The sequence below is a fragment of the Barbus barbus genome, assembly GCF_936440315.1.
Source record: "Barbus barbus genome assembly, chromosome: 16".
Classification (NCBI taxonomy): Eukaryota; Metazoa; Chordata; class Actinopteri; order Cypriniformes; family Cyprinidae; genus Barbus; species Barbus barbus.
In genome coordinates this window covers 20,715,937-20,743,252 of record NC_136744.1, presented here as the reverse complement: position 1 = coordinate 20,743,252, position 27,316 = coordinate 20,715,937, and the positions used below count along the sequence as shown (strand labels likewise).

The window sequence follows — 27,316 nt, the reverse complement described above, 5'->3', positions numbered from 1 at the left end:
GAACTGACAGCTCGTGGATCAGCTGATTGAGTCACGTGACTCGGCTCTCTCATGGCCACACACAGCTGATGGCACACATTTGAACGCCCTGTTCTCTAGTCTGAGATATAAAGGACAAACTCAAATCGTGAGTGCTAATTTAATAATTTATTCATTCTTGTACGTAAGAGTAAAACGATGTACTGACAGTGTAGTCAATTTGCTCTCTTCCAAACTATTTTAAGTGGACAGTGTCTGTTGTTTTGCTGTCATCATTTCACTTTTAAGAGCTGTTACATAAGTTTAAAGTTGAAATCACACTAATCGCAATGTAAATACCTTATAGTAGTCGTTGACATCTTAAATCCAAGAAATGCTGACATCAATTCTGTAAATTTTTCTGCTTAAGAATAGTTTTTAACCTTATTAACCGGTTCTGATCTTCTCACTTGAAGTGTGTAACGTTACATTTTTGTCGGCTTTGGATTTAGTATTATTATATCTAATCATTATTATTTTATTAAAAGTAAATGCTTTTCTGGATCTTTACAAAAAATGTGTGCATACATTCTGATTTTGATTTGATCTCACTTATGAGATGGTTACAAAACAGCTCATAATTTTTTCTTCCAATTCTCCTCCTATCTACTTTAGATGTGGAATACTTCATGGCACATCTGAGGCCAGTAATCTTTCCGTGGACCTCAACAGACTGCTGAATCAAAGCGGACTGTCTATCATGCATCCGTTTGGCCGTGAAGAAGAGACCTCCAGACGCGAGCTCTTCGGCTTCTTCACGCGGTGTTTGACGCGCGGTGAGTGGGAGCTCGCGGCAGCCTGCGTGGGTCAGCTCGGCGATGCGAGCGGTGATGATCCCCATGGCCCACACAACATCGTTAAAGCCATCGTTACCCACCCATACCCACTCAGGTGAGTGACCCTGACAGGAATAAACTACAGGAATGCTCATTAAAGTCATAAACGACATGAACCAATACCGAGAACAATAATGTAATCAAATCCATGTTCCTCTTTCTGTGGATAGTGGTTACAATAGTTATAGTAACTTTTGGTGGAAACTGTGGTACTTAAAATTTCGTTATAAGAGGTACTCTTAATTTAGTTCAGGGTTCAAGAGGCCAAAGTTAAGATAATTTAGGAAACACATCTGTTTTTTTTTGTTTATACCTAGGTGGGAAACAGTGGGCAGCCCTCACAGGCTGGCCTGGTATTGGCTTCAAGTTCTGGAAAAGCAGACTAAAATAAAGGTGTGCGTTTTCCGCTGGATGTAATTTTTCATGGATGCTTCATTCATCACTGTTATTAGTAACTATTTTTCCTGATGCAGATTATGGTTACCTTTTCTGCAGGTGAGCGGGTCTGTGAAGAGAGAGCTGGAGTTCATGTTGCTTCTAGAGGAACTTGGAGATGTGCCACTGTCTGTGCTTAAGGTATGACAAATTCCAACTACTTTATGTTGATTCCAAGTGTGTAGCATATTATAAAGTAAGAGTGCTGACACTGTTGTAACAATTTTATGGCTTTTTATTGACAAACCTCAGATTATTTTTGTTTGCTTTCAACTCTGATAAGGTTCTACTCTATCAGTTGCTGTTGTGCACATGTGCACAGTTGAGCAAGACATACAGTATAATAACATTTTATTTTTTCACACTTTTTTTCCCATTCTGACAAATATTGCATCCCTTTTCCATGTTAAAAAAATCTTAATTTTGCAATAGACTCTTTTTAAGAAAAAAGGTCTATTGTCATAAATTTAAGTGTTGTATGAAGTACAGTTTACACAGAAGTCAATCTCAAACCAAGCAGTTTTTTGTTGGTCAGTGTGTCAAGTCCATTCAACCAAGATTTGTTAAATCTTTTGCCTTTAGCAAAAATACAAATTGCATGGAATCCTACTGAAATTATTTTGCCCTTGTAATTTCGCAAAATAATGGTAAATATAACTGCACCTTAAGGCAAAATGTCTTGTATGCTTTGTGGAAATTTCAATCATTTCTTTTACTGAGATCTTTATCATCTCTTTGACAGCCTCTATAGACATGATATGTGTGTCCTGAAAGAAATATACACTATGACTAAAAGTCATATGTTTGTTTTAAATTATATAAATTTTAAATAACTTTTTTTTTTCAAATGTGCAAAATGTGCTCTCATAATATTTAATCAAAAATATGAATGTGCCGCCCTTACAACAACTCTTCTCTGTAAACAATCACAGCAATTAACAAATGACAGCAATCCAATGATCCAATCAATTCTACAAAATCAAGTGTCATCTTACATTTTTTTCACATTTGAGAAGTAATTTCATAAAGATATACGTCACAATAAAGAATAAACAATGATCACAATTTTTGTTTTGTGCCGTCTTTACTTTGCTCTATATCTTCCATAGGAGCTGCATGAAGCCTTCCTGTACTCTGAGGAAGTAAAGGGAAAGATTCCAGGTGATTCCACCCCTCCACTGAGCGCTGCTGTTCTATCCTGCCTCCGTTCTCTTTTAACTCGCCAGCAGCCGCGGCTCTGCCACTCTCTCATCAGCTTCCTTCAGCACTCAGGCCACTCCAGAGACCACGCCTTACAGGACGTCTTCATCCAGCACCTCACCGAGCGAGTGAACGTGCCTGTGGAAGAGAGGAACGAGAAATGGGTGGAAGAGGTGTGTTCAGCGCTGGCCTTAGCACCATGGGGGCCAGAGAGGTCAAATGCTCAGCTAGAGACCCTTTGGAAGGGTTTGTGGTCGGCTAGAGAAGGGCCCATGACAGAGGAGAGAATTCTGGGATGTCTGCTGAGGTCACAGGGTCAGGTTCTTTTGACGTCGTACAGCTCCACAGCGCTCAGACTGCTCAAAGAGAAATTGCTAAGAGAGGCTCCACAAACACCGGGTGAGTCAATTAAGTTGACTGTGATCATACAGACAACCAGGTGCAGAATCACGTTTTGTTTCTGTAATAATCTGTCATTTTTTTTCCTATGAATCTTGAAGCCAAATACTGACATTGAAACATTACTAATAGATTTGTCTGTTTTGTTAATGATCAATGTACTGCGTAATATTTTTTGGAAACCATGATACATTTTTTTAGTATTCTTTGAGTAGAAAGTTCAGAAGAACAGCATTTATTTGGAATACATTTTTTGTGACATTATAAATGTCTTAATGGTATTGTATCTTGTAACAAAAACTAGAGCAACTGTAGGTTAACAGTAATTTAAAGTATAAAAAGGCAAATATGAGCCACCATAAATAGTGGTATTGATTCCAATATATGTGCTGTGTTTTAATGAAGTGAAAGAGGTTGTTACTGGTGTGTGTGCCACCTCCTTTACTTTGACACTTCTGCTCATGTGGTCATAGTTCCCTCCCAAACCATGTTCAGTTGTCACACCATTTGCATGTGATCTTTTTTTTTTTTAAGCAGACATCGTGTTGTTGTTTGTCAAAACCTCTATCTCTATTTTCTATTTTCTTCTAGTTGACTTGCCTGATCTGGAAAGGGTCATGTTTGGCTTGTGCTGTCATGGTGACAAGCATTTGGTGTGGAAAGCCATTTACTTTGAGTGTTTGAGCACTGGAAAGCACTTTCTGGAGCAGGTCTTGGTAGGTGCAAACAGAGGCCAATAAATAAGTGAATGTGTGAAATTGAATTTGTCAGTTTTTTTCTGCAATTCCTGAAGTTAGTCAGTGAGACTTTTACAAGTTAATCAAGTTTCATTAATTTAAAAACAACATTTATAAAAGTGTATAGATGAAAGCAACAATTTTTCCTCTAGTGTTATAATTGCAGTGTACATCCTTGTTGTTTGCAGCTTACTGGTTTAGATCTCATAAAGCGAGAGGAGTTTTCCAAACTGGAAACACTATTGCAGGCTGAGTTTCAGCCTTTGTCCCGCCTCTTGTTATTGTTGGGCTGGATGCATTGTCAAAGCCTGGATTCTGCCAAAACCCTTTTAAGAGTCCTGCATAACCAACAGGTCAGTAGTCAAATACAGTATATGACTGTTAGTACAAAGTCACATCCCCTCTGCAGCTTATTCTGGTCAAGAATGACCCACCGAGACTTTTTTTTTTTTTTTTAGGTGCTTTGGGGTTGATACAACAATAATAGATTAGTTATAGTTGTACAGAAATGTTGGCCTATAACCCGCTATACAGTAAACACCAACAAAGTATTTGTTGTTTTAGCAACCTAGTACTTTGTAACATAACCTTGTCAAAAAATGACCATGGATAGATAGTCTGGAAATGGCAATTTCAGGTAGATTTAGCCATTTTTTTAAATTATAGCCTTTATAGATTTTAAATTTCTGTAGGATTTTATATAATAAAACTAATGTTACAAAGTTTTTTGTTGTTGTCTAATAGGGGCCACTCATGCTCATTATAGTTAATGTTCAATATGAACAGTCTAATTTTAGAAGTCCATATTTACTTCAAAAATCCCCTCCAGCTAAGGTGTGATCTTGACTTGAGCATTTCTAAAATGTGCCATGTTTGCTAATGCAACACTTATGAGGTGTACACCTTAATTAGTTTGAGTCTATTAGATATAGTAGATGACATTCCGAAGAAAAGTGATCTTTTGTCTCCATTTTTGTCTCCGGAGTTGACCCAATTTTTGTAGATTGTGAATATATATGTGTGTATGTATGTATGTATGTATATATATATATATATATATAATTCCACATTAGTTTGTGTGAATGTAAATGATGATTGAGTTCTTTTTTTCTTTATCTCTATCTCTCTGTAGCCCCAGACGAATGATTCAGTATTGAGTGAGTTAGCCTGCACTCTGTCCTCTCAACTTGGTGTGCTAGAATGGTGCGACCAGTACAACCCGTGAGTTAAAACAGTTATATGCTTTCTTTTTTGTGAAAAGGTTGATTTAACCTAATGAATATATTATATTATATACATTAACCTATCATTTAGTCTTGTGCTCACCAAAGCTGCATTTATTTGATCAAAAATACAGTAAAAAGCATTGTAAAAAATATTATTACAATTTAAATAACTGCTTTCTGTTTTAATATTATGTATTCCTGTGATGGCAAAAAAAAATCTTACAATCCCCAGGCTTTTGAATGGTAGAGTATGTGTTTGTTTATTTACTGATATGCATACTTGTACAGAGGGATATCCCACGATGCCTTGCTGAATCACTTACACATGCTGGACCATCACTCTGCACTGTATGTGCTGCACTCCCTGACACCCTTCGCCAAATACGAGGAGCACAGAGTTCTGGAACTGCTGCAAAGAACAGGTATAAGACACAGCAGGGTACACACAGATCTGCAAAAACGTTAAATCTTTGTTCTACGTTTGTAGGAGATCCTTCATTCGTGGACCCACCCAGCAGCTCTGTCCAGCGGAACATCACTCTGTTTCGAGGCTTCTGTGCCATGAAGTATGCCCTCTATGCCATTTGTGTGAATGCACACATGCACACCGGCTGCCTGGACTGTGAGCCACTGCATCAGCAGCAGACAGAGGCGGGTCAGGGGGAGGAGCCAACCGAAGGTGACAGTGCTGCTGATCTTGATTATAAACCAGTTAAAATTTTTTGAGTGAATTTAACATGATTTAAATGTCACAATAAGCGAGCATCATCTAGTATTTCCCATTCCTATTTCATAGTTTTGATGAATTCATTATTCTACAATGTGGAAAATGCTGAAAATAAAGATCGAATAGGTGTTTCCCACCTTTTTACTTGTGTATAATTTCTTTTTGTATTTTTATTGTATACATTTTTTTAACTTTTTTTTTTTTTTTAATGCAGTAACAAAACGGTACCATAGCGTTATGTTTTTTAATGGTTTTGATAATTTGCTAAATGTCATAACGATGCCATGAATTTGGTAGTAATAACCATTGTATACATCACTGTTGCATGGTACCCCTTTTTACAAGGGAAACTTTTCCTGTAAATGTGTATGGCAGTTTAACTAAATGTGATAACACCGTTTACCTTTCATTCTTTACTCTTCCCAGGATGCTCTGATCTATTCCAGCACTACCTATCAGAATGTCAGCTGTACCTGGAAGCTGTTCCGGCATTATTCCGTTTGGAACTCTTGGAGAATATTTTCTCCCTCCTCTTCCTTTCTGACTCTGACTTCAGCCCACAATCAGATCAGATCAGCACTGCCACAGAAACCCAACCAGACACAAACACAGAGAAAATGAAACCAAACAGTGCTATAAGTATGAGCAAGGCTGAGATCGTCTTAAGTGCAGAAAAAGAAGGTGGAAAGATGGAGGAATTGAGAGAAGAGATCCAAAGTAGAGATTTTGATCAGATGAACCCTGAGCTGGGTCACCTGACGTCAGGGTGTCGGGGGTTTCTGGTGGATTTAAGTGTTATGGAGGGTATTCTGCGGCTGGTGAAGGAGGGCTTGGAGGGTGTGTGTGGGGTCGGGCAGGAGGATGGCAGGGCGCTTGCAGCCGATGTGGAGTTGGCAGAGAGTCTAGGATGTTCTGTTACAGTGGAAACATTCAGCGCCCGGTTACAGAGATTGTCTAAATACACGGCAGAAGCCCAGTGGAGATTGCAGATTGTTACTAGCAACCATGACAATGGGAATGGTGAGAAATGTGATGTAGTACTTTGATATTCATGTTGCAAGGGTTTAATACATATACTACCATTCAAAAGTTTGGAGTCTTTTTTTTTGTTTCAGCAAGGATACATTAAAATTAATCAAAATTGACAAAGTTTTGTAACATTATAAATATCTTTACTATTAATCAAAGATCCTAAAAAAGTATGACAGCTTCCACAAAAATATTAAGCAGCACAACTGTCAATAATAAATGATTCTTAAGCACCTGATCAGCATATTACAATGATTTCAGAAGGATCATGTGGCACTGAATACTCCAGTAATGCCCGCTAAAAATTCAGCTTTGCCATTGCAGGAATAAATTACATTCTAAAAGATATTAAAATAGAAAACAGTTATTTTAAATTGTAGTAGTAATAATAATAATATAATATTTTACAGTATTTTTGATCAAATAAACGCAGCCTTGCTGAGCATAAAAAATAAAAAATCTTACTAACCCCAAATTTTTGAACAGTAAAACACTGCATTAATGTATGCGTGTCTGTTTATAGATGGCTTCTACCTCCCATCTCCACTCCCCAGTCCGGCACTTCCTCTGAAACGCCAGGGCAGTGGCAGCAGCAGTTCAGGTGTTCGGAGGAAGAGAAGAAACCATCGGCACCGCTCTGAGCGTCAAGCCTCATCTGAACGACAGAACGGGGAGGTCAGCACCAGCACCTCAGGTCAGTTCACACACCTACTAAAACTTCTTCCCACATCCTGGCTAAACACTCACATTGATCATTGCTTGTTCTGCAGATGGCGGGGTGTGTGCTGGGGCTGTGTGCCACGGGAGTGAAGTGTGTCCGTGTGGTGGACCCCACAGCTGGCTGGTTCCCGCAATGCTCTCCCCACCTGAGTCTCTCCTCATCGCCTGCATACGCAGAGGCAACTACATAGAGGCCCAGCAGGTGAGATATGATGTCATTTTTTTACTTTAAAACCCCAGAGATGATGTCATTCCAGTGATGATAATGAAGTCACTGCATGTTGACATATTACTACCCCTTTCTATCAATTAAGAGTACAGACAGCATATAAGCAGGTCTAAAAAGAATCTGGGAAACATTTTTAGCATTTTCTGCACTGATTTATTCTGTGTGGACCTCATTAGCCATTGCTTGTTCAGATCCATCTGTTTGGGCTTCTTTAATGGCATGTGTTTGTGATATGTGTGTTTATTAGGTGATTGCGATGTATGGTTTGGAGAACTCTGAGTGTGCAGGTGAACTGGTCTTTATGGACCGGTACCGGGAGGTCCTGACCGAGCTGGCTCAGGTGGAGCAAAAGATAGAGAGCCAGTCACTTTCTTCGTCGTCCTCGTCTTCAGAGGGTCTGGGCACAGTGGGTGTTGCTCCGGCAGGCAGGACCAGATTGGGCAGCAGCAGCAGATTAACACTTAAAAGCATTGGGAGCGCAGCAGCTGCAGGTATTGCACAAAAACATTTACCTTTCTAAAGAGGACATGCCATAGACTTGGATTGTTTTTATATAGCACTAAGTGCAGCCCGAAAATAAATTCTGCTGTTTTGCAAAAAAATAATTGATGATGCTGAGTTCAAAAATGTCAATAAAAAGTTTGTATTGCATACAGTTTTTTTTTCACAAAATAAGAATGATTTAGTTTTTTTTATTTCAGTTAATGTTTATTTTAGGTAATGAAATCTTTTTTTTTTTAATGCTTTTAATTTTAGTTTTTGTTTTTGTTAACTATAATAACCCCTGGATTTGGCATAAAATTATGTCTTCAAACATGCATGTAAAAACCATCTTAGAATTTAACAAATAGTTCTGACCTGGTTCAGAGGAACATCAGAATTGTCGTTGTGGCAAAAATGTTATGAAATGCGTAAGAGAGTGTGATGTGCTAGAGGAAAACAGGCATTTATTTTTTGGAATTAGCAACCCAAAATTTGTAAGAAATTATTGGATTTTATTTAACAAATATGATACAGGGTGGTGTAATTGTAGTATAATTACCCAAGGCTAACCCATAAATGAATAAAGTGGGTCACATTTTTGTGGATCACTGATATCTATAGTCCTACTTGCTGTCTTTCTTTTTTTAGGCATGGCCTTTTATTCTATTTCTGATGTGGCCGAACGTTTACTCAGTACCTCGAGCCGGCCGATACCCTGTCTAGGGGACAATTACTGGCTCTCGCAGCGCTCTGTAGACTCTCCAGACCTCGTGCAACCCCTGCTGGAAGAGTTGAGCCCTGCAGCTATGGCAGCCTTTGACCTCTCTTGCTGTCAGTGCACACTGTGGAAAACTTCAAGGCAGCTGCTCGAGACTGCCGAAAGAAGACTTAGCAGCTTTCTGGAGGCCAGAGGTGAGTAGGCATCAAGCAACTTTATTAGGCCATCTTTATTGCTGAGTCCTGACTTATTTTGCCTACCGCAGGTATGCAAGTAGTAGATCCAAAGGTCCTTCACACCAGTGATATTAGAGGCTTCCCTTCAGTACTGCAACAAATCAGCAAGGTTCTTAATAGAACCTCCACCAGCAAAGGAACAAGTAAACTTTTTTATTTTTTTTTACAGTTGCATGGTCACTTATATTTTTGTTTTATTTTACATAACCTCTTTATTTTAACATTTTTCTACTCTAGACTGTAATGGAGAGGAAAATGCTGTCTACAGTCCCTTTGGCTGTAGTGCCCAGGAAGTGCTGCTGTCTTGTCATTCAACATTAACAGAGGATAGTATCGCCTCCCGGCTAAACCTGAATCAGCGCCTAGAGGTCACACTTCAAACCCTGACCTCTGCCACCAACACCTCTGGTATTAGCAAAGTTGGCATTGTCTTTGTGCTAATTTCAGCACACACTGAAACTCTTTAGCACAAAACATGATGATATTAGTAAAAAAAAAAAATGTTTTCCTAGAAATGTTAAAATTTTTGCTCACTGTGTTGTAGTTAAGCACCTTATAGAATGTATTCTTGTCTAAAATATTGGTTATGATAAGTAAATTATGTCATAGTTTTTTTATTTATTCTGTGCTCTGTAGTCTACAGACATTTAAGGGGGCCGTATAAATTATAATGGGCCAAATTTTAAATCCACTTAAATTTGGTTCAGTATTCTTTTTATTACTGAACCATATATATAAATATTATTATTTTTTGTTGATTCTCATTGGCTGATTTTAATGGAAGCCCATTTACAAATTCAAAATTATGAGATAAACAGTCATCACAACACAAAAAGTTGAAATAAAAAAAATTAATGGTCGAACCTGAGATAAAATGTAGGAATCAGTTATGGCATTTCATATTTTATTTTTGATGTCATAATTTCAATTCTTAAAACCTTGTCATAATTATAATTAATTGAAAAATATGTTTTTGCAGCTTATATTCATTAAATGGTTTGGATTGACTTCGGAGGGACTTTTTTAATTTTTAATGCAATAACATGCCATATTAGATCAAATACAACTCTCATTCCAAGGTTTTTCCATTTTCTGTGGCCTGACCCCTTTAAAATGTAATGTATGTTATTAATTTTGGCTTCTTCTATTTCCCTGTAGTAGATGGTCTGGTGGGGAGCTCTCTCCTGACAGCGCTGGCTGAACAGGCTGGTCTTAAGCAGTCTGAACTCGATTCCCACCCGGTGCGGACTGCTATGAAACAACTCCTACAGTATATAGACCAGCTCTGCCCATTTGAGCCTGACAGCGCCCCTGGAAGGCCAGATTACATACGCAACTTCCTTGATTATGTCAATGTGTTGGCTTCAGTACTGGTGCGCAGTCAGTGGTCAGAAGGTAAGACAGTAGACATGCTATTTCAATAATTCTGTTGACTGGAATCTTTAAAGTATTAAAAGCTCGGAGTCTGATATTTGTGATCTGATCTTAGATCAGTCCACAGAAGTGAAACTTGGAAATCCTCTTTTACTGTTGCTTCAGTCGCCTACCCAGCTTCTCTCTCTCCTGCTGTTTGAGAGACAGGTATCACCTGACAGGTAAATGAGGATCTGTCTTAAAGTGCTGCATTTTACAAATGTACATATCAGTCATATATGTCTCTTATTGCAGGGTTCTGTCTCTCCTGCAGCAGGAGCGGCTGCGTTTGAGTGTGCAACAGGTTGTAGTTCAGCGCTGCTGTGAAACTCTCCCTCTCTGGGATTCTGGGACTGTGACCTTTTCTCAGGGGCAGCCAAGAATTGCGGGATTCAACAGTGGGGCGTTCTGCCCAGCCAGCATTGCCTCAATTCTCCAGCAGTACGCTCAGGAGTGCGCCCCTTCCCTTGACCTCTCTGACCCTGCCACAACCTCTGACCCCAGTTCTGAGTCTGAGGTCTCTGTGGAGGACATGTCTGCTACATCCACCAGTCTCTCCACCTCCCCACCCTCACCATCTTCATGCCCTCCTTCTTCGTTTCTCCTCACTCCATCTGCGCTGTCTTTCCTGAAGTCCCGTTCCCCCCTCGTCGCCGCCCTGGCTTGCCTCAGTGCCAGTCGGGGTGGCGTGACCCGAGCAACCTCCTCTGGCTGGTCAGGCTATTTTCGTGGATCTGGGCGTAAAGAAGTGGTTTTGGATGGAGACCAGATCTCAAAGGAAGGGGAATCCCTGCTTAAAAACTTCCCTATTCTGAGAATGTACCTACGGACCATGGCTGAGCCAGTTCTAGGGGTCTCGTTGGAAGCAGAGGACGGTCTTGGGGCAGCTCTCTGTGGGAAGCCTGTGATGGGAATGTTGTTTTCTGGCTTGCAGAGCAATGTGGGACAAGCAATGGCTGCTGAGGCTTTCCAGCAAGCCCTAAACATGGGTGATCTGAACAGAGCTTTAGACCTCCTAGAGCTGTATGCACAACCCTGCAGTCAGGAGGGGGGACTCCGGGACAAACTACTGGTATGCACTGCCCTGCAAGGTAAGATTTACCTGGGTGACACAGTGTCTGGACAGTTTTTACCCTTGGATTTACCAGTTTTACCATCAAAAGTGACATAAAGTGACAAAAACCCCCTTATTCTATTCTGGGTTCAAACATGAAAAGGTGATTTTTACTTTACTGTTTCAATAGACAGTAAAGAGATATGTAATTTCAAATATGCACTAGCCAGTCATTTAAAAGAGGGTTATATTGGTATCGTGCATTATTTACAGCATCTTTTGTGTTTGTCAATTTAATTTTATAGCTAATACTTGTTCAGACAGAGAATTCATTTTAATCAATTGATTTCATTTATTCGGTTGAGGTATTTGACAGCATGTTGTGTAAATAAAAATAAAAAAAATCCTTGAAAGTACAAAAGTTTTTGGGAGAACTGTCCCATAAATATTCATAATTAAACAGTTCAGGCATGTTTTGCAGATATCTTTGTGTATGTCTCTTTGTAAAGAATGCAGCAGTGCGGAGCAGTTGTTTCGTGTAAGGGACTGGGAGCTGCGTGGACGTGTGGTTCTGCAGGGTTTGGACCGTTGGCCTTTACAACAGTGTTTAGAGCTGCTGCAATTCTGTCTCAGTGATCAGAACACCCAGGATCCACTCCGAGAGCAGCTTCAGCAGAGGAAACATGAGCTGGACATGTACCAGCGGGTCAGTCTGACACAGCAATGCTCTACTTATTTACTGTATCAGTATTAGACTGGCAAAAGGAATTCTGTTTTGCTATGTGCTTGTATTTTTACCCATGTATTACTGTGGTCCCATAATTTAAATAATATATTTATGTTGAGACACTTTAATGTGCATAAACATGCCAGAAAGCATTAACAGAAAAACAAACAAACTGCAGTATCATGTCATCTTCTGTCTGTTTTTATAAGCTCCAAATAGAGGCTGAAATTACTGTTGTTTTTGGATTACAATCTGTGCCGGTTTTTGTGCACATATAAACTGTAAAGTCCATATTGTAGAAGTTGGCTGTTGACATAATTTTGTCATTTAGATGCTGAGTTTGCAGCCACCATTGCCATACGAGACATGGCAGGAGTTGAGGGAGGAGTCTACAAAGAATCCAGAATCTGTATTCAGTCTAATGCTAGAGGCCAGGGTAAGTCTATGGAAAGATTTGAAAAACTATTACTGGATAGTACAACTGACTTTTGTGTAAACCTACTGTAAATGGCAGTGGAAACATGTCTTTCTCTTGTGATGATTGAATAAATTTAATGGATGTATTGATGCTGCATTACTGTGACTGAAATGTCCAGTTGGTGCTGAATTATTTTGTAGTATTGACTTGTCTGTGCCAGCAATATGGGAATAATCAGCCGTTTTCACCACTGTGTTTCTGCAGCTGTTTACATCAGGCCAAAATGCTTTCTAGAGCATGAAACAGAGAAGATTAGACATCACCAGAGTCAATTTGAGGAGCGTTAAAGCAGCTCTGTGTGAAAAAGAGAGGGATAACAGGTTTTGATAATCTGTAATGCTGTCATATTTGCTCTATATGTTTTCTACCATATAAAACAGAGGAGGATAGAAGGTAGCATTAAAGCCATTCTGTGTGAAATAGAGAGGGGTAATAGATTTCGGTAGTCTGTTATCTTCCTTGTCAGATTTGTTGACCCTGCTGTATATCTGCAGCTGTTCATGTCAGACCAAAATGTGTATGAAACAGGAGTTGAAACATCACCAGAATGAATTTGTAGAGCTTTAAAGCTATTTTTAATGAAAAAGAGAGAGGTAATGGATTTCTATAACATCTAATGCTACCAGACCCTGCTGTAAATTTGTCTAAAGTATGCATTTTCTTGGAGGATAGGCATCATGAGAGGGAATTCAGGTAACAACCATTCTGTGTGAAATAGAGAAAGGTAATTTTTTTTTTTTTTGCCCGAAACCTGTTGTGCTGCCTTGATTTGGCAACACTACACTGTATCTGCAGCTGTTTACAGCAGACCAAAATGTTTTCTAGATTATGAAACAATGGAAATTAGATATCATCAGAGTGAATTTTTATAAAGTGTTTTGTATTTTTGAAAGCATTTTGTCAATTTTAATGAAAAAATGCATATATTATGAAGGATACATTTGTGTGTTTTTAGGAGTTTGAGTTGTGTACCCAGTGGGTACAGCTGTATTCAGTCTCCGATCAGTCTCGAATGCAGCTGCAAACCGAACACCTGCTACACCTCCTAGAACAGAATCGCACAGAAGATGCTTTTCAGGTGTGTATATGTGTTTTTATGTGTTCTGTTTGCTTCCATTGTATCTGTATGAAGTTGACAAACTTAGTTTGTAAATTAATTTCATACTGTCAATGACTTGAACCCAAATCGGGCTTTCCATATTATACATATGCATATAGATATCGACTAGCTTTGTAAGTCATATTCCAAACTAATTTTGAATAGTGTTATAAGAAAAAAAGCTTGACTCTGTGTGTCTCTCTGTATGCAGCTCTTGGAGGCTCTCTCTGATTCTGTGGGTTTGGAGGTTAGTGAGCGAGCCCTGGATCGAAGACCTGGATTAGCTGCTTGCCACTTCCTGTCAGACTACCTCACCCTACACTTCCAGAGTCAGATGACCCCAGCGCGAAGGCGACACATCAATGCCCTTCACCTTGGCTCCAAGGTAACAATGTTTGACCTAATCGAATAACACACTGATTCAGATGCAACAAGAAATGTGACAGAATAGCATGGTGTGTGTGTACCTGTCGCAGGTTCTACTCACTCTGCCGGAAGCATCTCGTCAGGACTATTTTTCCCTGTTGTCTGATCCGCTTCTCATGCTGGAGCAGCTGCTGATGAATCTGAAGGTAGATTGGGCTACTGTTGCCATCAGCACTCTACGGAGCCTTCTGCCGACTCAGGACGCCGGCGTCACCAATCAACACATTGACACCCTACTGGCAGATTACGCCCAGAAGGCTCTTGATTTTCCTTATGCACCCAGAGAGTGGTCACGTTCTGGTGAGTTGGAACGTCCGCTGTAAAAACAGGTATGTGGCGAAAACAAAACCATTGAGCGAAGTACCGGAGTGAAGATGGCTGTGAACGACTTTTGCAGATTATGTGAAGTAAATCTACGCATCCACGGTACAATTAGTGCATCTAAACTAATATTTGACAGTAGAGACAAATAAGAAAATATTTGCAGCCAACTGTCAAAGTTAGGATTAGTTCTGTTAAACACAGCTCTTTGTTCATTTCGAGTCTGTCGGACATGCTGCAACTTAATTGCAAGATTACAGCATGACATGGACTGGAAAATAAAGGAGACACTGACCTGTCAAAAGGGTGCCAGTTCAAACTTCAAAACCTGTCGGGAGTAGGGCCACAACATCACCTCCAATCAAAATGTGAACCAAACACTCTTCTCGTTCGCAAATGCCGGGAATATTCTCCACAACAGAGCGAATACCTAACCTAAACTACAATCTTAAATTCGGCGCTTAGGGTCTACGTCACGGCTCTCAGCCCGCCCTCTGTTCATTGGTTGGATGGCTGGTGCAGAGCCGGAGATAATCTGGGAGCTGGTTTGCTATATCAGACTGAGTACAGATCCAAACTGAAATTGAGCGGAAGTACGAAGTCTGATGTAGTCAGGCTAGCTTTATTAGAGGCTTGAAATCATTATATTGCAATTCTTCTGTTCACTAATCTATTTCTTTTCCTCTCTGTTTCTGTATCAGACTCTGTCATTAGTCTGCAAGATGCATTTCTGCAGTGTCCAGCCCAGGAGAGCGGCCGCTCTTCTCCAAGCCACACCCCTCCTCCATCAGCAGGTATAAGCCACACCTCTTTCACTGATCATGCTTTTTTGTCTTAGCCACACTCTATTTAGCATGTAACCCGGAAGGTAAAAAGACCTTATAGTTTATAAGTCATGTTTGCACACACTTTCTTCAGTCAGCACACCCATGCATACACCCTCCAGTGAGAGACGCCCCAGTGGGAAGAGGATCCGGCAGCTGGCCACCCCTTTCACCCCTCCGGAAAAAACCCCTGACCGCAAGGACTGGATCCCAGACCACAAAAAGCACATCTGTATGGTGTGCCAGAGGGAGAGATTCACCATGGTGAGAGAGGCAGAGTGTATATGTGAAATGGGCTGTGAATAATCTTATGTGATACGATGTGCTCCTGCTGTGATTTCCTGCTCTGCTCTCTGTTAGGCCTCTCTTTAAGAATTTTAGTCTTAACGTAAATCTTCTCCTGTGTCAGTTTAACAGACGGCACCATTGCAGACGCTGTGGCAGGCTGGTGTGTCATTCCTGCTCCAGCAGGAAGATGGTTGTAGAGGGCTCTGAAGAGCCTGTCAGAGTTTGTGACCAGTGCTACAACTTCTTCCACATTGAGTAAGACACATGCACAAACACCTTTTAAAAACACACTTCATAAGTGCACAAGTGGTCATAGGGATTTTGTGTCATTGAACTTGTTAATATGGTTGGTAGCTAAGAACTGATTGTACAAGAGTACAATGATTCCCAGATTAATGACTGATTTGTTTTAGTGAATCAAACACATACAGCTTAAAATTTACTTATGTTATGAGACTTAAATCAGTTTAGTTATTGTACCAGCTGTTTGATTTTTAAAGTACTGAACAGCAGCTAATTTTGTTGGAGTAGTTTAAATGGAACATGGTTCCAAATTTTGTTTTCATTTGATATTGCTATATAATAGTTGATTAAGGCAAATAATTGGATTGTATTTGAGCTACATTTGAACAAACTGAAAGCCATTGTAAAGTCTGTGTAAACAATAATTGTTTTATAATGTTTATTATTATCTAAATCACCTCATTATTTGAGAAAATGGAATTGAAATTACTTTCTTTTTTTTTTCTTTTTTTTTTTTACAAAAAAGTTCGGGGTCAGCGAGATTTAAGAAATTAATAGTTTTATTCAGCAAGGATGCATTAAATTGATGCATTAAGTTGTTAATCAAAGAATATTGAAAAAAGAGAATTTTTGTTTCCACAAAAATATTAAACTGTAATTTAAAAAAACTGACAATAATAAGAAATGTTTTCTGAGCGGCAGATCAGCATATTAGAATAATTTCTGAAGGATCGTGTGACACTGAAGACGTAATGACTGCTGAAAATTCAGCTTTGCCATCACAAGAATAAATTTCATTTCGAAATATATATTAATATAGAAAAGCTATTTTAAATTGTAATGATATTTCCAACCATTATTATTATTATTTTTATTTATTTATTTATTTGCTGTATTTATGATCAAATTAATGCAGTCTTGGGGAACATAAGAGACTTACAGGCCCCAAACTTTTGAACATTTCTTTTAGTGAAAATTACTATTTCTTTGTATTTCTGTGTATTTCTTTTAGTGATAAGTACTAAAAGAACAATTAAGGAACCAGAACCATTAAGAGAAATCAGAATAGGATCTAGTTGTAACAAAGCTGAAAATTTGATGCTTCTCGCCCTAATCTAGGATTCTTATGTACCTTGATTTCTCATGTTTTGTTTATTGCAGCTCAGATGAGGAGCTTGAACGGGGGGAAGGTAAACTTGTCTCTGTTTGGTTCATGTCACACACAAAAGCTATTTTTCATTCTCATCTCATGAGGTTTACAAATCTCTTTTTTTTGTTGTATGGCAAAATATTGGTGCCTTTACTCAGATGATTACAAGATTGTAAACTAAACATCTCTCAGTAGCTGGCAGCCCTGCATCTGTTGATGGAGTCCTAAATGGGGTTCTCAGTCTGCCTGATGTTCCACGAAAGCAGTACCGCCTGAGTCCAAACCCAGCAGAGAACCAGCAGCTGAAGAGCGAGTTCTACTATGAGCAGGTGTGATTCTTTACTCACAATGCAGCTTGTTTGACAGTGATTGGTTTAAATGCGATCTCTTTTATATTGGCTCATTTATATTTTCTGAAGTTTTTCTCTGTTTATGTTAAAGGCACCCAGTGCATCACTGTGTGTCGCTATACTGACACTACACAGTGATCACGCAGCCTGCGGGCAGCAGCTGATTGGCCACTGCCGCTCACTCTCCCGCAGACTGACCAATCCTGAGGTGGATGCGCGTCTGCTGACAGATGTGATGCGTCAGCTGCTGTTCAGTGCCAAACTCATGTTCGTAAATGCAGGATGCTCCCATGAGCCTGCACTCTGTGACAGGTGAGAAACACACACCTTTACATGTGTAATCTGAACGTAGTATCTTTTTTCTGTATTTTAATTTTAAAAGCATAAACTGTGAGTGAGACGAGAATTAAATTGATTCTGTTATGTTCCAAAGTCTCTTATGCTTACCCACGCTGCTTTTGCTTAGTCAAAAACACAGGAAAAACAATAATATTGTGAAATATTTTTACAATTTAAATGAACTGTTTTCTGTTTTAATATGTTTTAAAATGTAATTTATAGCTGAATTTTCAGCAGCCAATACTCCAGTCTTCAGTGCCACATGATCCTTTAGAAATAATTTTAATATACTGATTTGTCACTTGAGATATTTCTTACTATTATCAATGTAAAAAATGGTTGTGTGGCTTGCTTACTATTTTTGTGCAAACCACATTACTTTTTTTCAGGATACTTTGTCTTTAATGAATAGAACATTTAAATGAACGTCTTATTTGAAGTCATAGAGATTTTTTGTAACAAAGACATTGTTTGTCTTCAATCAGTTTAATGCGTCCTTACTGAATAACAACATGAATTTATTTGTACAAGATCTTACTGAAAACAAACTTTTGAAATATAATGTATCTTTCTTTCACTTGTTTTTAACTCATTCTTTTCTCTTCGTCCACAGCTACATCAGTAAGGTGGACGTGTTGAAGATCCTAGTCAGTGCAAACTACAAATACATTCCATCTCTGGATGATATACAGGAAATGACTGCAGTGACACGTCTGCGCAACCAGCTGCTAGAGGCCGAACACTACCAGCTAGCTGTGGAGGTGAGATTTAAAGTAAAGATTCAATCCAATATGACTGTCATGTCATTATTTACTCACATTCATGATTTTCTTGCTTCTGTTGAGCACAAAAGGAGATTTTATGCAGAATGTTCATGCTGCTCTTTTTTTTATACATTAAAAGTGAATGTGGTTTTTAAATCTAGTGACCTGTCGTAATCAATTAGTTTTTGTTTATAATGCTCAGGTGTCGACTAAGAGTGGACTAGACCCGAACGGAGTTTGGCAGGCATGGGGTATGGCGTCTTTGAAGGCTGGAAATCTGAGTGGGGCCAGGGAGAAGTTTGGCCGCTGTCTGAAAGCACCAGTAGATCGGAACCAGCTGAACCATGGAGTGAGACTTCTGCAGGAGATCGTTCAGCACCTGGAGACCACAGTCAAACCCACTCTGAACATGGTAATGCTACACTCAGACCCAGAAGACACAGACTTGATTTGATAAGATCCTTGACTTTCCTTAAAAAGTGTTTCTAAACTCATTGTCTGTCTTTTTTGTTTTTGTTTTATATAGACGGTGGATGAGGACATCCTGGCCTCTTTGCGTGAGCTGGAGGAGGCTCTCTCTGATTCTGCTCCTCTAGATGGAGCAGAGGGTAGAATTCAGCGGTGCAGCTATTATCCGGAGTGTCTGTTTTACCAGCTCACTTACGGCACACACCTAAGCCTCATCAGCTTTTACCTGCGCCATGACTGCCTGAGAGATGCACTCACCCACATACAGAACAAGGTTCTGCAAAGTTACAGAGCACTTTACACCTCACAGTTTTATTATTAGAATTACACTACTGTTTGAAAAAGAAATTTATACTTTTTTTTTTTTTTTTTTACTATCAAAAGTGATAATTTAAGACATTTTATAAATGCCTGTTTCAAATAAATGCTGTTGTTTGAACTTTCTATTCATCAGTAAATACTGAAAATATCTTTTATGGTTTCCACAAAATATTAAGGAGCATTACTGTTTTTAGCATTGATAACACATCACCTTATAAGAATGAATTCTGAAGTGTCTTTAACACTAAAAACTGGATTAATGGTTTCTGCTGTATTACTTGCTTTGCCATCACTGGAATAAATTGCATTTTAAAATATATTAAAATAGAAAACAATTCTTTGAAATTTGTAATTATAAATAATATTCAATATTACTGTATTTTTGTTCAAAGAAATGTTGCCTTGGTGAACTTCTTTCAAAACACTAAAACTATTTTCCAATCCCAAGTTTATGGAAAACTTTGTATATGTAATCTGATTTTTTCTTTTTTAGAGTTATGTTTTATATGACAAACGAGGAACATGTATGTTTATATTTTAGGGGTCGAACAGTACGCGTATCGAACCGTACGGTTCACAGGGTAAATTTCAAATGGAAGTGATCATCCCTATCCCCTTGGAGTGGGGACTTTGGAGTGAACAGGGCACATGCGTGTCATTTAGTCGTTTGGAATGCACTTGGCAAAGAGAGAATGAGAGACGTAATTTTCCCATTATCTTCAGCTGGGATGTTCCCATGACAACGCAGATTCGCTGATGGACACCGGCATAAAAAAAATATACATTTTTAAAAGTTGTTTACATATTAGTTTTTATATATTGTATAGCAAAAAAAATTAAAAACGTTTTAAATTATAAAATGTATGTTAATTTGCAACAGTTATGCTAATAACAATAAAAATACATTTTATGACATTAAAACGGCGACATCGATACACGTACCATTCCACCCCTATTATATTTATAAAGTTTCTGTCTTTTTCTGTTTTTTTTTTAAATCTCTGTCTGTTTCTAGGAGTGTTCAGAGGGTGTGTTTCTGGAGGGCATCTTTCAGCCCTGTCTTGAACGTGGACGGCTGGGGGCTCTGCAGGGTCTGTTAGAAACTCTGGACCCCACACTAGAGACCTGGGGCCGTTACCTTCTTTCAGCCTGTCAGTTACTCCAGCGCAGGGGGCACTACCACTCTCTGTACCAACTCCAGCAGTTCATGATGGTGCTTAAAATACACATGCATATATTTTCCCCTTTTCTATAGCATGCTGCTATAATTTTCTCCCCTCTCTTTGTAGGATCACATTCGTGCCGCTATGACCTGTATCCGCTTCTTTTCTCACGGTGCTCAGTCATATCTGCAGCTGGGAGAACAACAGCGCTGGCTGATTCGAGCCAAAGAGCACCTGAGAACTTACCTGCAGGAGCAACAGAGCCGCAGGAAATCACACAGCTCCTCTTTCAGGAAGAAAATGAGCTCCACTGATGTCTCCAGGTATTAAAGGGTTTAAACTTCTTAGTCAAATTGATTTTAGAATTATATTTATTTGGGAGAAATGAAACGCAGCCAGGTGCAAACTGCAAGCCAACTTGTAGTGAATATAATTTACTACTATTTGCACTATGTATAATAACATACACTGAATTAAAATAGTCAGTACTGATAAGAGTTTTCATTATGTTCCTCAGTATTTTGTCTTTGGGCTATTTTAATGTGGTTATGGAACATAAATGTTGCAGACACATACACACAATTGAGCTGCAGCTGGAGGTGACACGCTTCTTACACCGCTGTGAAAGCTCACCATCCAGGACAGCTGTTGGCCCCGCCCTCACAGGGAACAATGCCCCACCCACTCTGTTTGGAAACAGCCCCATGAAGGTGGACGTGGCCTGCAAGGTGAGCTAGGAAAGCATGCTCCTCTGTATAAACACAATCTAGTTGCATAATCTAGTTGATGAATCTCCTTCCATATCTCTTTCTAAAGGTGTGGATGGATTTAATATTACCAGATTTCACCTGTGAAAATTCACAGAAAAACAGTAATCGTAACCACACCTGTAGGTTGCATTCACGACAGTTCTTGACGTCTTGCATTTATAGGATAGAATATATTATAATGAGGGGAGAGTGGAAATGCTGCATATCTATTAAAAAATGTAAGACATATTTTGATGAACTATTTAAAATGGATGACTAAAATACATTTCTGCTCTTTTTCTGGTTTGTGTTGTGTGTATATTATGTTTAAGTGTTTAACTGTAAGTATTTCCCTGAATGGATTTCACACTGATTGCGTGAGCTGATTGTTTTGAATTCCGCGAGACTAAGTGTGTATGAGTAATGCATATTGTGGGAAAAGAGATACTGTATGGATATGATTTACAGCATTAACCTTACAGAATACTGAAATAGAAGCAGTGTTAAAAATTAACCTATTTCATAACGTTCAAACTGCACATTATGCTTAACGTGCTGTACTCTAAGGCTGCAGTTACACTACATGCATGGCCTAATGCAGATTTGCAAACTTCTTTGATAGACGTTTCTTGTTTATTGGATTGAAAATACAGAAAAAAACATCTTTTGTAACATAATATAAATGTCTTTACTGTCACTTTTGATCAATTTAAAGCATGAATTCTATTTAAATAAAAAATAAAAATCTTACTGAGGTCAAATTTTTAAATGGCAGTGTATTTAAAAAAAGGCAAAACTGGTTGACAGTGCATTTTGGCATAAATCTAACAGAGACTAAAGATGAAATCTAAATGAAACTAAAATAAACATCTCACAAGCACTGTAACCTCTCTCTGCAAATTTCACAGGTGATGCTGGGAGGCAAGAACATTGAGGAAGGTTTTGGCATAGCATATCGAGTAATACAGGTAAGCAGTTATGACACAGTCGTTACGCACTGAATCTTTGTCTCATTCACATTTGACTCTGATTCTCTTTTTCTTTAATGTGATGCAGGACTTCCAGCTCGAGGCACTGGCGGTGTACAAACGGGTCGGACAACGCCTTGTCCGGCAGCGTCAGTACTCGTCTGTGCGGCAGCTTCTGAAGTGTGTAGGGGAGTCTGGGACAGCCTCTAAACATGACTGTGATGTTATTGTGCTCAGCTGTGTCTCAGTGGCTGATAAGAGTCCAGCTGATGTGAGTTCCCAAACTAATGCTGGAAATGTGTGTGTATATGTATATGTATATATATATATATATATATATATATATGTGTGTGTGTGTGTGTGTATATATATATATGTGTGTGTATATGTGTATATATATATGTGTGTATATATATGTATATATATGTATGTGTATGTATATATGTGTGTGTATATATATATATATATATATATGGCCAAAAATATTGGCACCCTTGGTAAATATGATCAAAGGTGGCTGTGAAAATTAAAATTAATGCTTTTGATCTTTTATTTAAAAAAATTACAAAAATCTAATGGATAATAAGAATTTAAAATGGGGGGAAATATCATTATGAAATTAATGTTCTTCTCTAATACACATTGGCCACAATTAACGACACTTTATTTTATTCAATATTTTTTTAAACCTCCATTTGCCAGTTTAACAGCTCTAAATTTTCTCCTATATTGCCTGATGAGGTTAGAGAACACCTGACAAGAGATCAGAGACCATTCCTTCATCCAGAATCACTCCAGATCCTTTAGATTCCCAGCTCCATGACGGTGCTTCTTGATAGCAGAAGCTTGGTTTTGTGCTCAGTGACCCATTTTTGTGTTGTTTTTGAGGTTTGTGTTTGGATTATTGTACAGTTGGAAGATCCAAACATGGCCCATTATAAGATTTCTAACAGAATCAGTCACTTGTTGATTTTTTTATCTGTTGGTATTTGATAGAATCTATGATGCCATGTGTCTAAACAAGATGTCCGGAAAAGAAGCTCTTTTTTTTTATCTGACCATAGAAACCAATCCCATTTGAAGTTCCAGTCGTGTCTGATAACTGAATATGCTGGAGTTTGTTTTTGGATGAGTTAGGACAATTTTTCTTGAAACCCTCCCAAACAACATGTGGTGATGATGTAGGTTAGAGGGCTGCATTGGGTTTGGGCTCCCGCGGGACCCGACGCAAATCTCGCGGGAGCGGGCGGTCGGCGTGCAATAAAAATGGAGTCAACACATGAAGTTGAGAAGAAAATTAAAGCGGCTGTTTACATGACAAAAGCAAAGCAAGGCAAGTCAGACAACTGGAAACAATTTTCAATTGTCACCGAAAAAAATGGGAAAGAATTAAACTTCGTTAGTTGCATTCAGTGTTTGTGGGCGGATCTTGGAAGAAAGACGCACAAGTCTGAGACTGCAGTCAGTCAGCAATATACTTTTCCTTCACAGTAATATGGAGTAAGCAATGTAAGGCCCAGTGATCACATTTGTTTAAGTAGGCTACTTTATTTTTTAAATATTTTTTTAGCAGGCCTATTTATTTAGGCTATTTCCTTTTTGCAATAGCCTGTTAAGCAAGCTATTTTGAATGTGAAATCTGTGAGATTTCTTGAGGCATTCTATTTATTTAATTTATTTCGTTTTGTATTTAATTTAAATTATATCTAGCCTATTTTCTAAGTTCTGTGTGTTTATTTATTTAATAAGTTAAAGTTATTTCATATTTGGCTTATTTAACGTACTTACAGGTAAACTGTCTGTTAGGAGTTAAATTGTTTGTTAATCGTTTAATTAATCGTTTGTTGCATGTGTGTATCATGCAGTAGCCTCTACGTTTTAAAACGGAGGTGCCCATATTTTTGTTTTAACGGTTAATATTTTATAACGGTAATAAAAAATACTCAATGTTTTTTGTCACATGTGGTGCTTTGGTTTAGCATTACTTCATCTTATTTAAACGCAATCATGGTTAAAGCCTGTTATTCTGGATGTTAACTTAGTTAGTTTGAGTATTTCTGAACATTTTTCACAAGCTCTGAGAGAAAGTCCGCGGGAGCGGGTGGGAGTGGACGCAAACATTGCGGGCGCGGGCGGGAGTGGAACTCGCAGGTTGCGGGAGCGGGGGGTCCTGGTCAGAAATTCAGCGGGAGCGGGCGGGTGCGGGTTTAAGAAAACAGTCCCGCGCAGGGCTCTAATGTAGGTGACAATTTGTTTTTAAAGATTTTCTGACCCCAAGACTCAACTATTTTCTGCAATTCTCCAGCTGTGGTCCATGGAGAGTCTTTAGCCACTCAAACTCTCCTTCTCACTGTGCATTAGGACGATTTAGACACACGTCCTCTTCCAGGAAGTTTCGTAAAACATTTTCTGTTGATTGGAAATTCTTTATTATTGCCCTGATGGAGGAAATGGGAATTTTCACTGCTCTAGCTCTTTTCTTAAAGCCACTTCACTAATTTGTGCTCAATTATCTTTTGCTGCACATCAGAAATATATTCTTTGGTTTTTCTCATTGTGATGGATGATTAAGAGAATTTGGGCTTTGTTTTCCCTCCCATTTATATTTCTGTGAAACAGGAAGCCATGGCTGGATAATTTCATGTTCATAATCACCCTGGAGTGCTAAAAATTGTGAATATGAATGGGAATATACTTCAGAGATATTTTACCTTCTAGGGGTGCCAATAAGTGTGTCCAGCGTGTATTTGAGAAAAACATTTATTTCATAATGATATTTCCCCCCCATCTCATATTTACCAAGGGTGCCGATATTTTTGGCCATGACTATATATATGTATATATGTGTGTGTGTGTGTGTGTGTCTATCTATCTATCTATATATATATGTATGTATTAATTGTAATGTAATTAATGGCAAAATGAATATTTGGAAATGTAAACTGATATTTTCACACTACAGCAAACGATAGAAATAACTGACTAAAATAATATAAAAAAAAATTTTAGCTGGTGAAAAATACCAGTGTTCTAATAATTTTGGCCACCACTATATATTTATATTACATAATTATATTATGTGTAAATTCCTGAAAATTGTTTTTCTTTTGTTTAGGCTAAAGAACTAGAGGGCCTGATTCTGGAATCTAAGAGTCCAGAAAACAAGGTGCGGTTTCTCTCTTTCTCAGTCTGTTTCTTTTTTTTTCTCTCTCACTTCTTATGCTCTCATTCACACTTGTTTCTTTCTCACTCTTTCTCTGTAGATAAAGGCATATCTTCAGTGCAGTAAGCTGCGGGCAGCGTATCTCCAGGCTGTGAAGCTTGAGCTTGTGAAGGCGGCTCCATTTGTACAGGATGTGATGCGGGCCGCTGAGAGCTCCGGTGACTCTGTCATGCATGACATCTGCCGCCAGTGGCTCTCGGAGCATCAGAAACGATCGCCACGGCAATGACAAGGCAATAACTGATAACCACTACCAATGCCTGTTGTGAACTCTGATTGGTCACTGAAGTATTCTGCTCTACTTTGATTGGCTGGAGTGAAATAATATGCCAAGAAATGAATCACCATTGTGCCACTTTTGTTACATCATGTCTATTCACAATGTAGCTCAAGTTGGGACCAGTCCAACTACTAAACCTCATCCACTGAGAATCTGATGAAATGAGAAAAAGGCCTCTCGATCTATTAGTCCCCATCAGAAAGAAAACTGAAAACTTGACCAAACATTTTACAATTATGGCAACATTCACATCTGTGTTCTTTAGTATTAGACTGAGCTTATTCTCTTACCTCAGGAAAAGGGATTTTTCTTCTCATTTATGTCAAAAAGACTAATCACTGTGACTAAATCTCCTCCTGATGGAACAAGGTCATATGGTAGTGAAGTTATCTGGAGTCTGCCATTTAAATTAATTCTTAGTGGAGTTCATGGCAAGTTTACAATGGTGTCCCTATAAATTTAGTGTCACTTCATTTCTCAAAAAAAAAAGCAGTTTAGAGATTGCAATCAGATGTGGTTGGACTACAAAATGTATTGTTAAAAGGGAAGGTGTGATTTACAGGCATTATGATGAGGGAGCGCTGAGAACAAATATACGCAGTGTCTTAGATACTGCGAAACTCTAAACTAGCAGATGCAATTGGAAAGTAAGGGATTCAGGGTATAATGTTGCTATTGTCTAAATATACTGTATCAGTGAAATGTTGCTTACGTGTTTGTCTACAACACAGATTACCCTACAATTAACGCCCTGAAATTATGTGCACGGTTTATGAATGTGTGAGAGAGGGTATGTGTATATATTTACAGTACGTTAATCAGATTAAACTGTCTCTGATCCTCCTGTAATGTTTCATATTGTGAACTCTGAATGTGAATATATTTTGTGTCAAGTTAATCACAGTTTAAAAAGGAAGGTGCTTTTCTGCTTATTTAGGGATATGTTAAAAGGGATATTTCACCCAAAATGAAAATTTTCATGTCATTTACTTATCTTCATATTATTCCAAACCTGTATGACTTTAATCTTATTTTATGTTCCACAGACGAAAGTAAGTCTCACAGGTATGGAATAACATGAAGGTGAGTAAATGATGACAGAATTCAATTCCTTTAAGGAACTATGTCTGTTTACAAGGCCTATGCAACTGCTCCCCGGGCGCTACAGCATAAAAATGGCTGCCCACTGCTCCAGGTGTGTGTTCACTGCTGCATGTGTACACTTAGGATGGGTTAAATGCAGAGCACAAATTCCGAATATGGGTTACCATACTTGGCCACGTCACGTCACTATGCATGTACTAAAATCAGGAAGACTGCTACAGCATGTTGCCAAAGAAATGGATATACTTGTGTCTGAATCCAATTAGAGTCACAAACAAATGTCTCCTGAAGTGTGATGTTAAACTTATTACATTATAATTAAAAGTTATTAAAAATATAATTATATGTACAAAAAAAATCATAATCTACACAAAACAATACTTCAGTCTAACAACGAATTATCTATTTTATTTTGTGTAAATTTAAAAAATAATTTTGATCCATTAAATCAATATAAAGTTATTAAAATAACTTGATCTATCACTTGTCTGTTAATATTATTTGCAACGTGTCCTTGAGTATTTGTATATTTTAGTCAATAAAGAAAGGGAAATACAAAAGTTATTTTTTT

At 38.4% G+C, this 27,316-nt stretch overlaps 1 protein-coding gene across 2 annotated transcripts; it reads left to right on the top strand.

Moving 5' to 3' along the window:
* Nucleotides 1–24: 24 nt before the first annotated feature.
* On the top strand, nucleotides 25–27,295 carry LOC306882373 (zinc finger FYVE domain-containing protein 26-like). 2 transcript variants are annotated; one of them, XM_079436949.1, is made up of 41 exons: nucleotides 25–127; nucleotides 634–909; nucleotides 1,172–1,247; nucleotides 1,350–1,430; nucleotides 2,399–2,888; nucleotides 3,480–3,604; nucleotides 3,814–3,978; nucleotides 4,758–4,846; nucleotides 5,140–5,273; nucleotides 5,339–5,530; nucleotides 6,005–6,598; nucleotides 7,131–7,301; nucleotides 7,378–7,529; nucleotides 7,804–8,047; nucleotides 8,688–8,951; nucleotides 9,023–9,136; nucleotides 9,231–9,401; nucleotides 10,152–10,388; nucleotides 10,483–10,588; nucleotides 10,662–11,497; nucleotides 11,970–12,166; nucleotides 12,519–12,623; nucleotides 13,621–13,743; nucleotides 13,976–14,149; nucleotides 14,241–14,490; nucleotides 15,213–15,305; nucleotides 15,430–15,599; nucleotides 15,745–15,878; nucleotides 17,028–17,056; nucleotides 17,212–17,345; nucleotides 17,458–17,678; nucleotides 18,319–18,466; nucleotides 18,672–18,881; nucleotides 18,996–19,211; nucleotides 20,274–20,471; nucleotides 20,548–20,744; nucleotides 20,990–21,149; nucleotides 22,079–22,138; nucleotides 22,227–22,409; nucleotides 25,254–25,304; nucleotides 25,402–27,295. In XM_079436949.1, the coding sequence occupies exons 2-41, from the start codon at nucleotides 719–721 to the stop codon at nucleotides 25,588–25,590; spliced, it is 7,674 nt and encodes a 2,557-aa protein (XP_079293075.1). In that variant the 5' UTR covers nucleotides 25–127; nucleotides 634–718; the 3' UTR covers nucleotides 25,591–27,295. The 2 variants fall into 2 exon arrangements, with proteins under 2 accessions (XP_079293075.1, XP_079293074.1); XM_079436948.1 differs by having other exon boundaries at nucleotides 17,209–17,345.
* Nucleotides 27,296–27,316: the final 21 nt, after the last annotated feature.

What these genes read in the sequence shown, in the direction of transcription:
- LOC306882373 (XM_079436948.1), top strand. Translation starts at nt 719, where the DNA reads ATGCATCCGTTTGGCCGTGAAGAAGAGACCTCCAGACGCGAGCTCTTC. An exon ending in GAGTCCTGCATAACCAACAG is followed by an intron (nt 3,979 to 4,757) that starts GTCAGTAGTCAA and finishes ATCTCTCTGTAG; the next exon opens with CCCCAGACGAATGATTCAGT. An exon ending in GCACAGAAGATGCTTTTCAG is followed by an intron (nt 13,744 to 13,975) that starts GTGTGTATATGT and finishes CTCTGTATGCAG; the next exon opens with CTCTTGGAGGCTCTCTCTGA.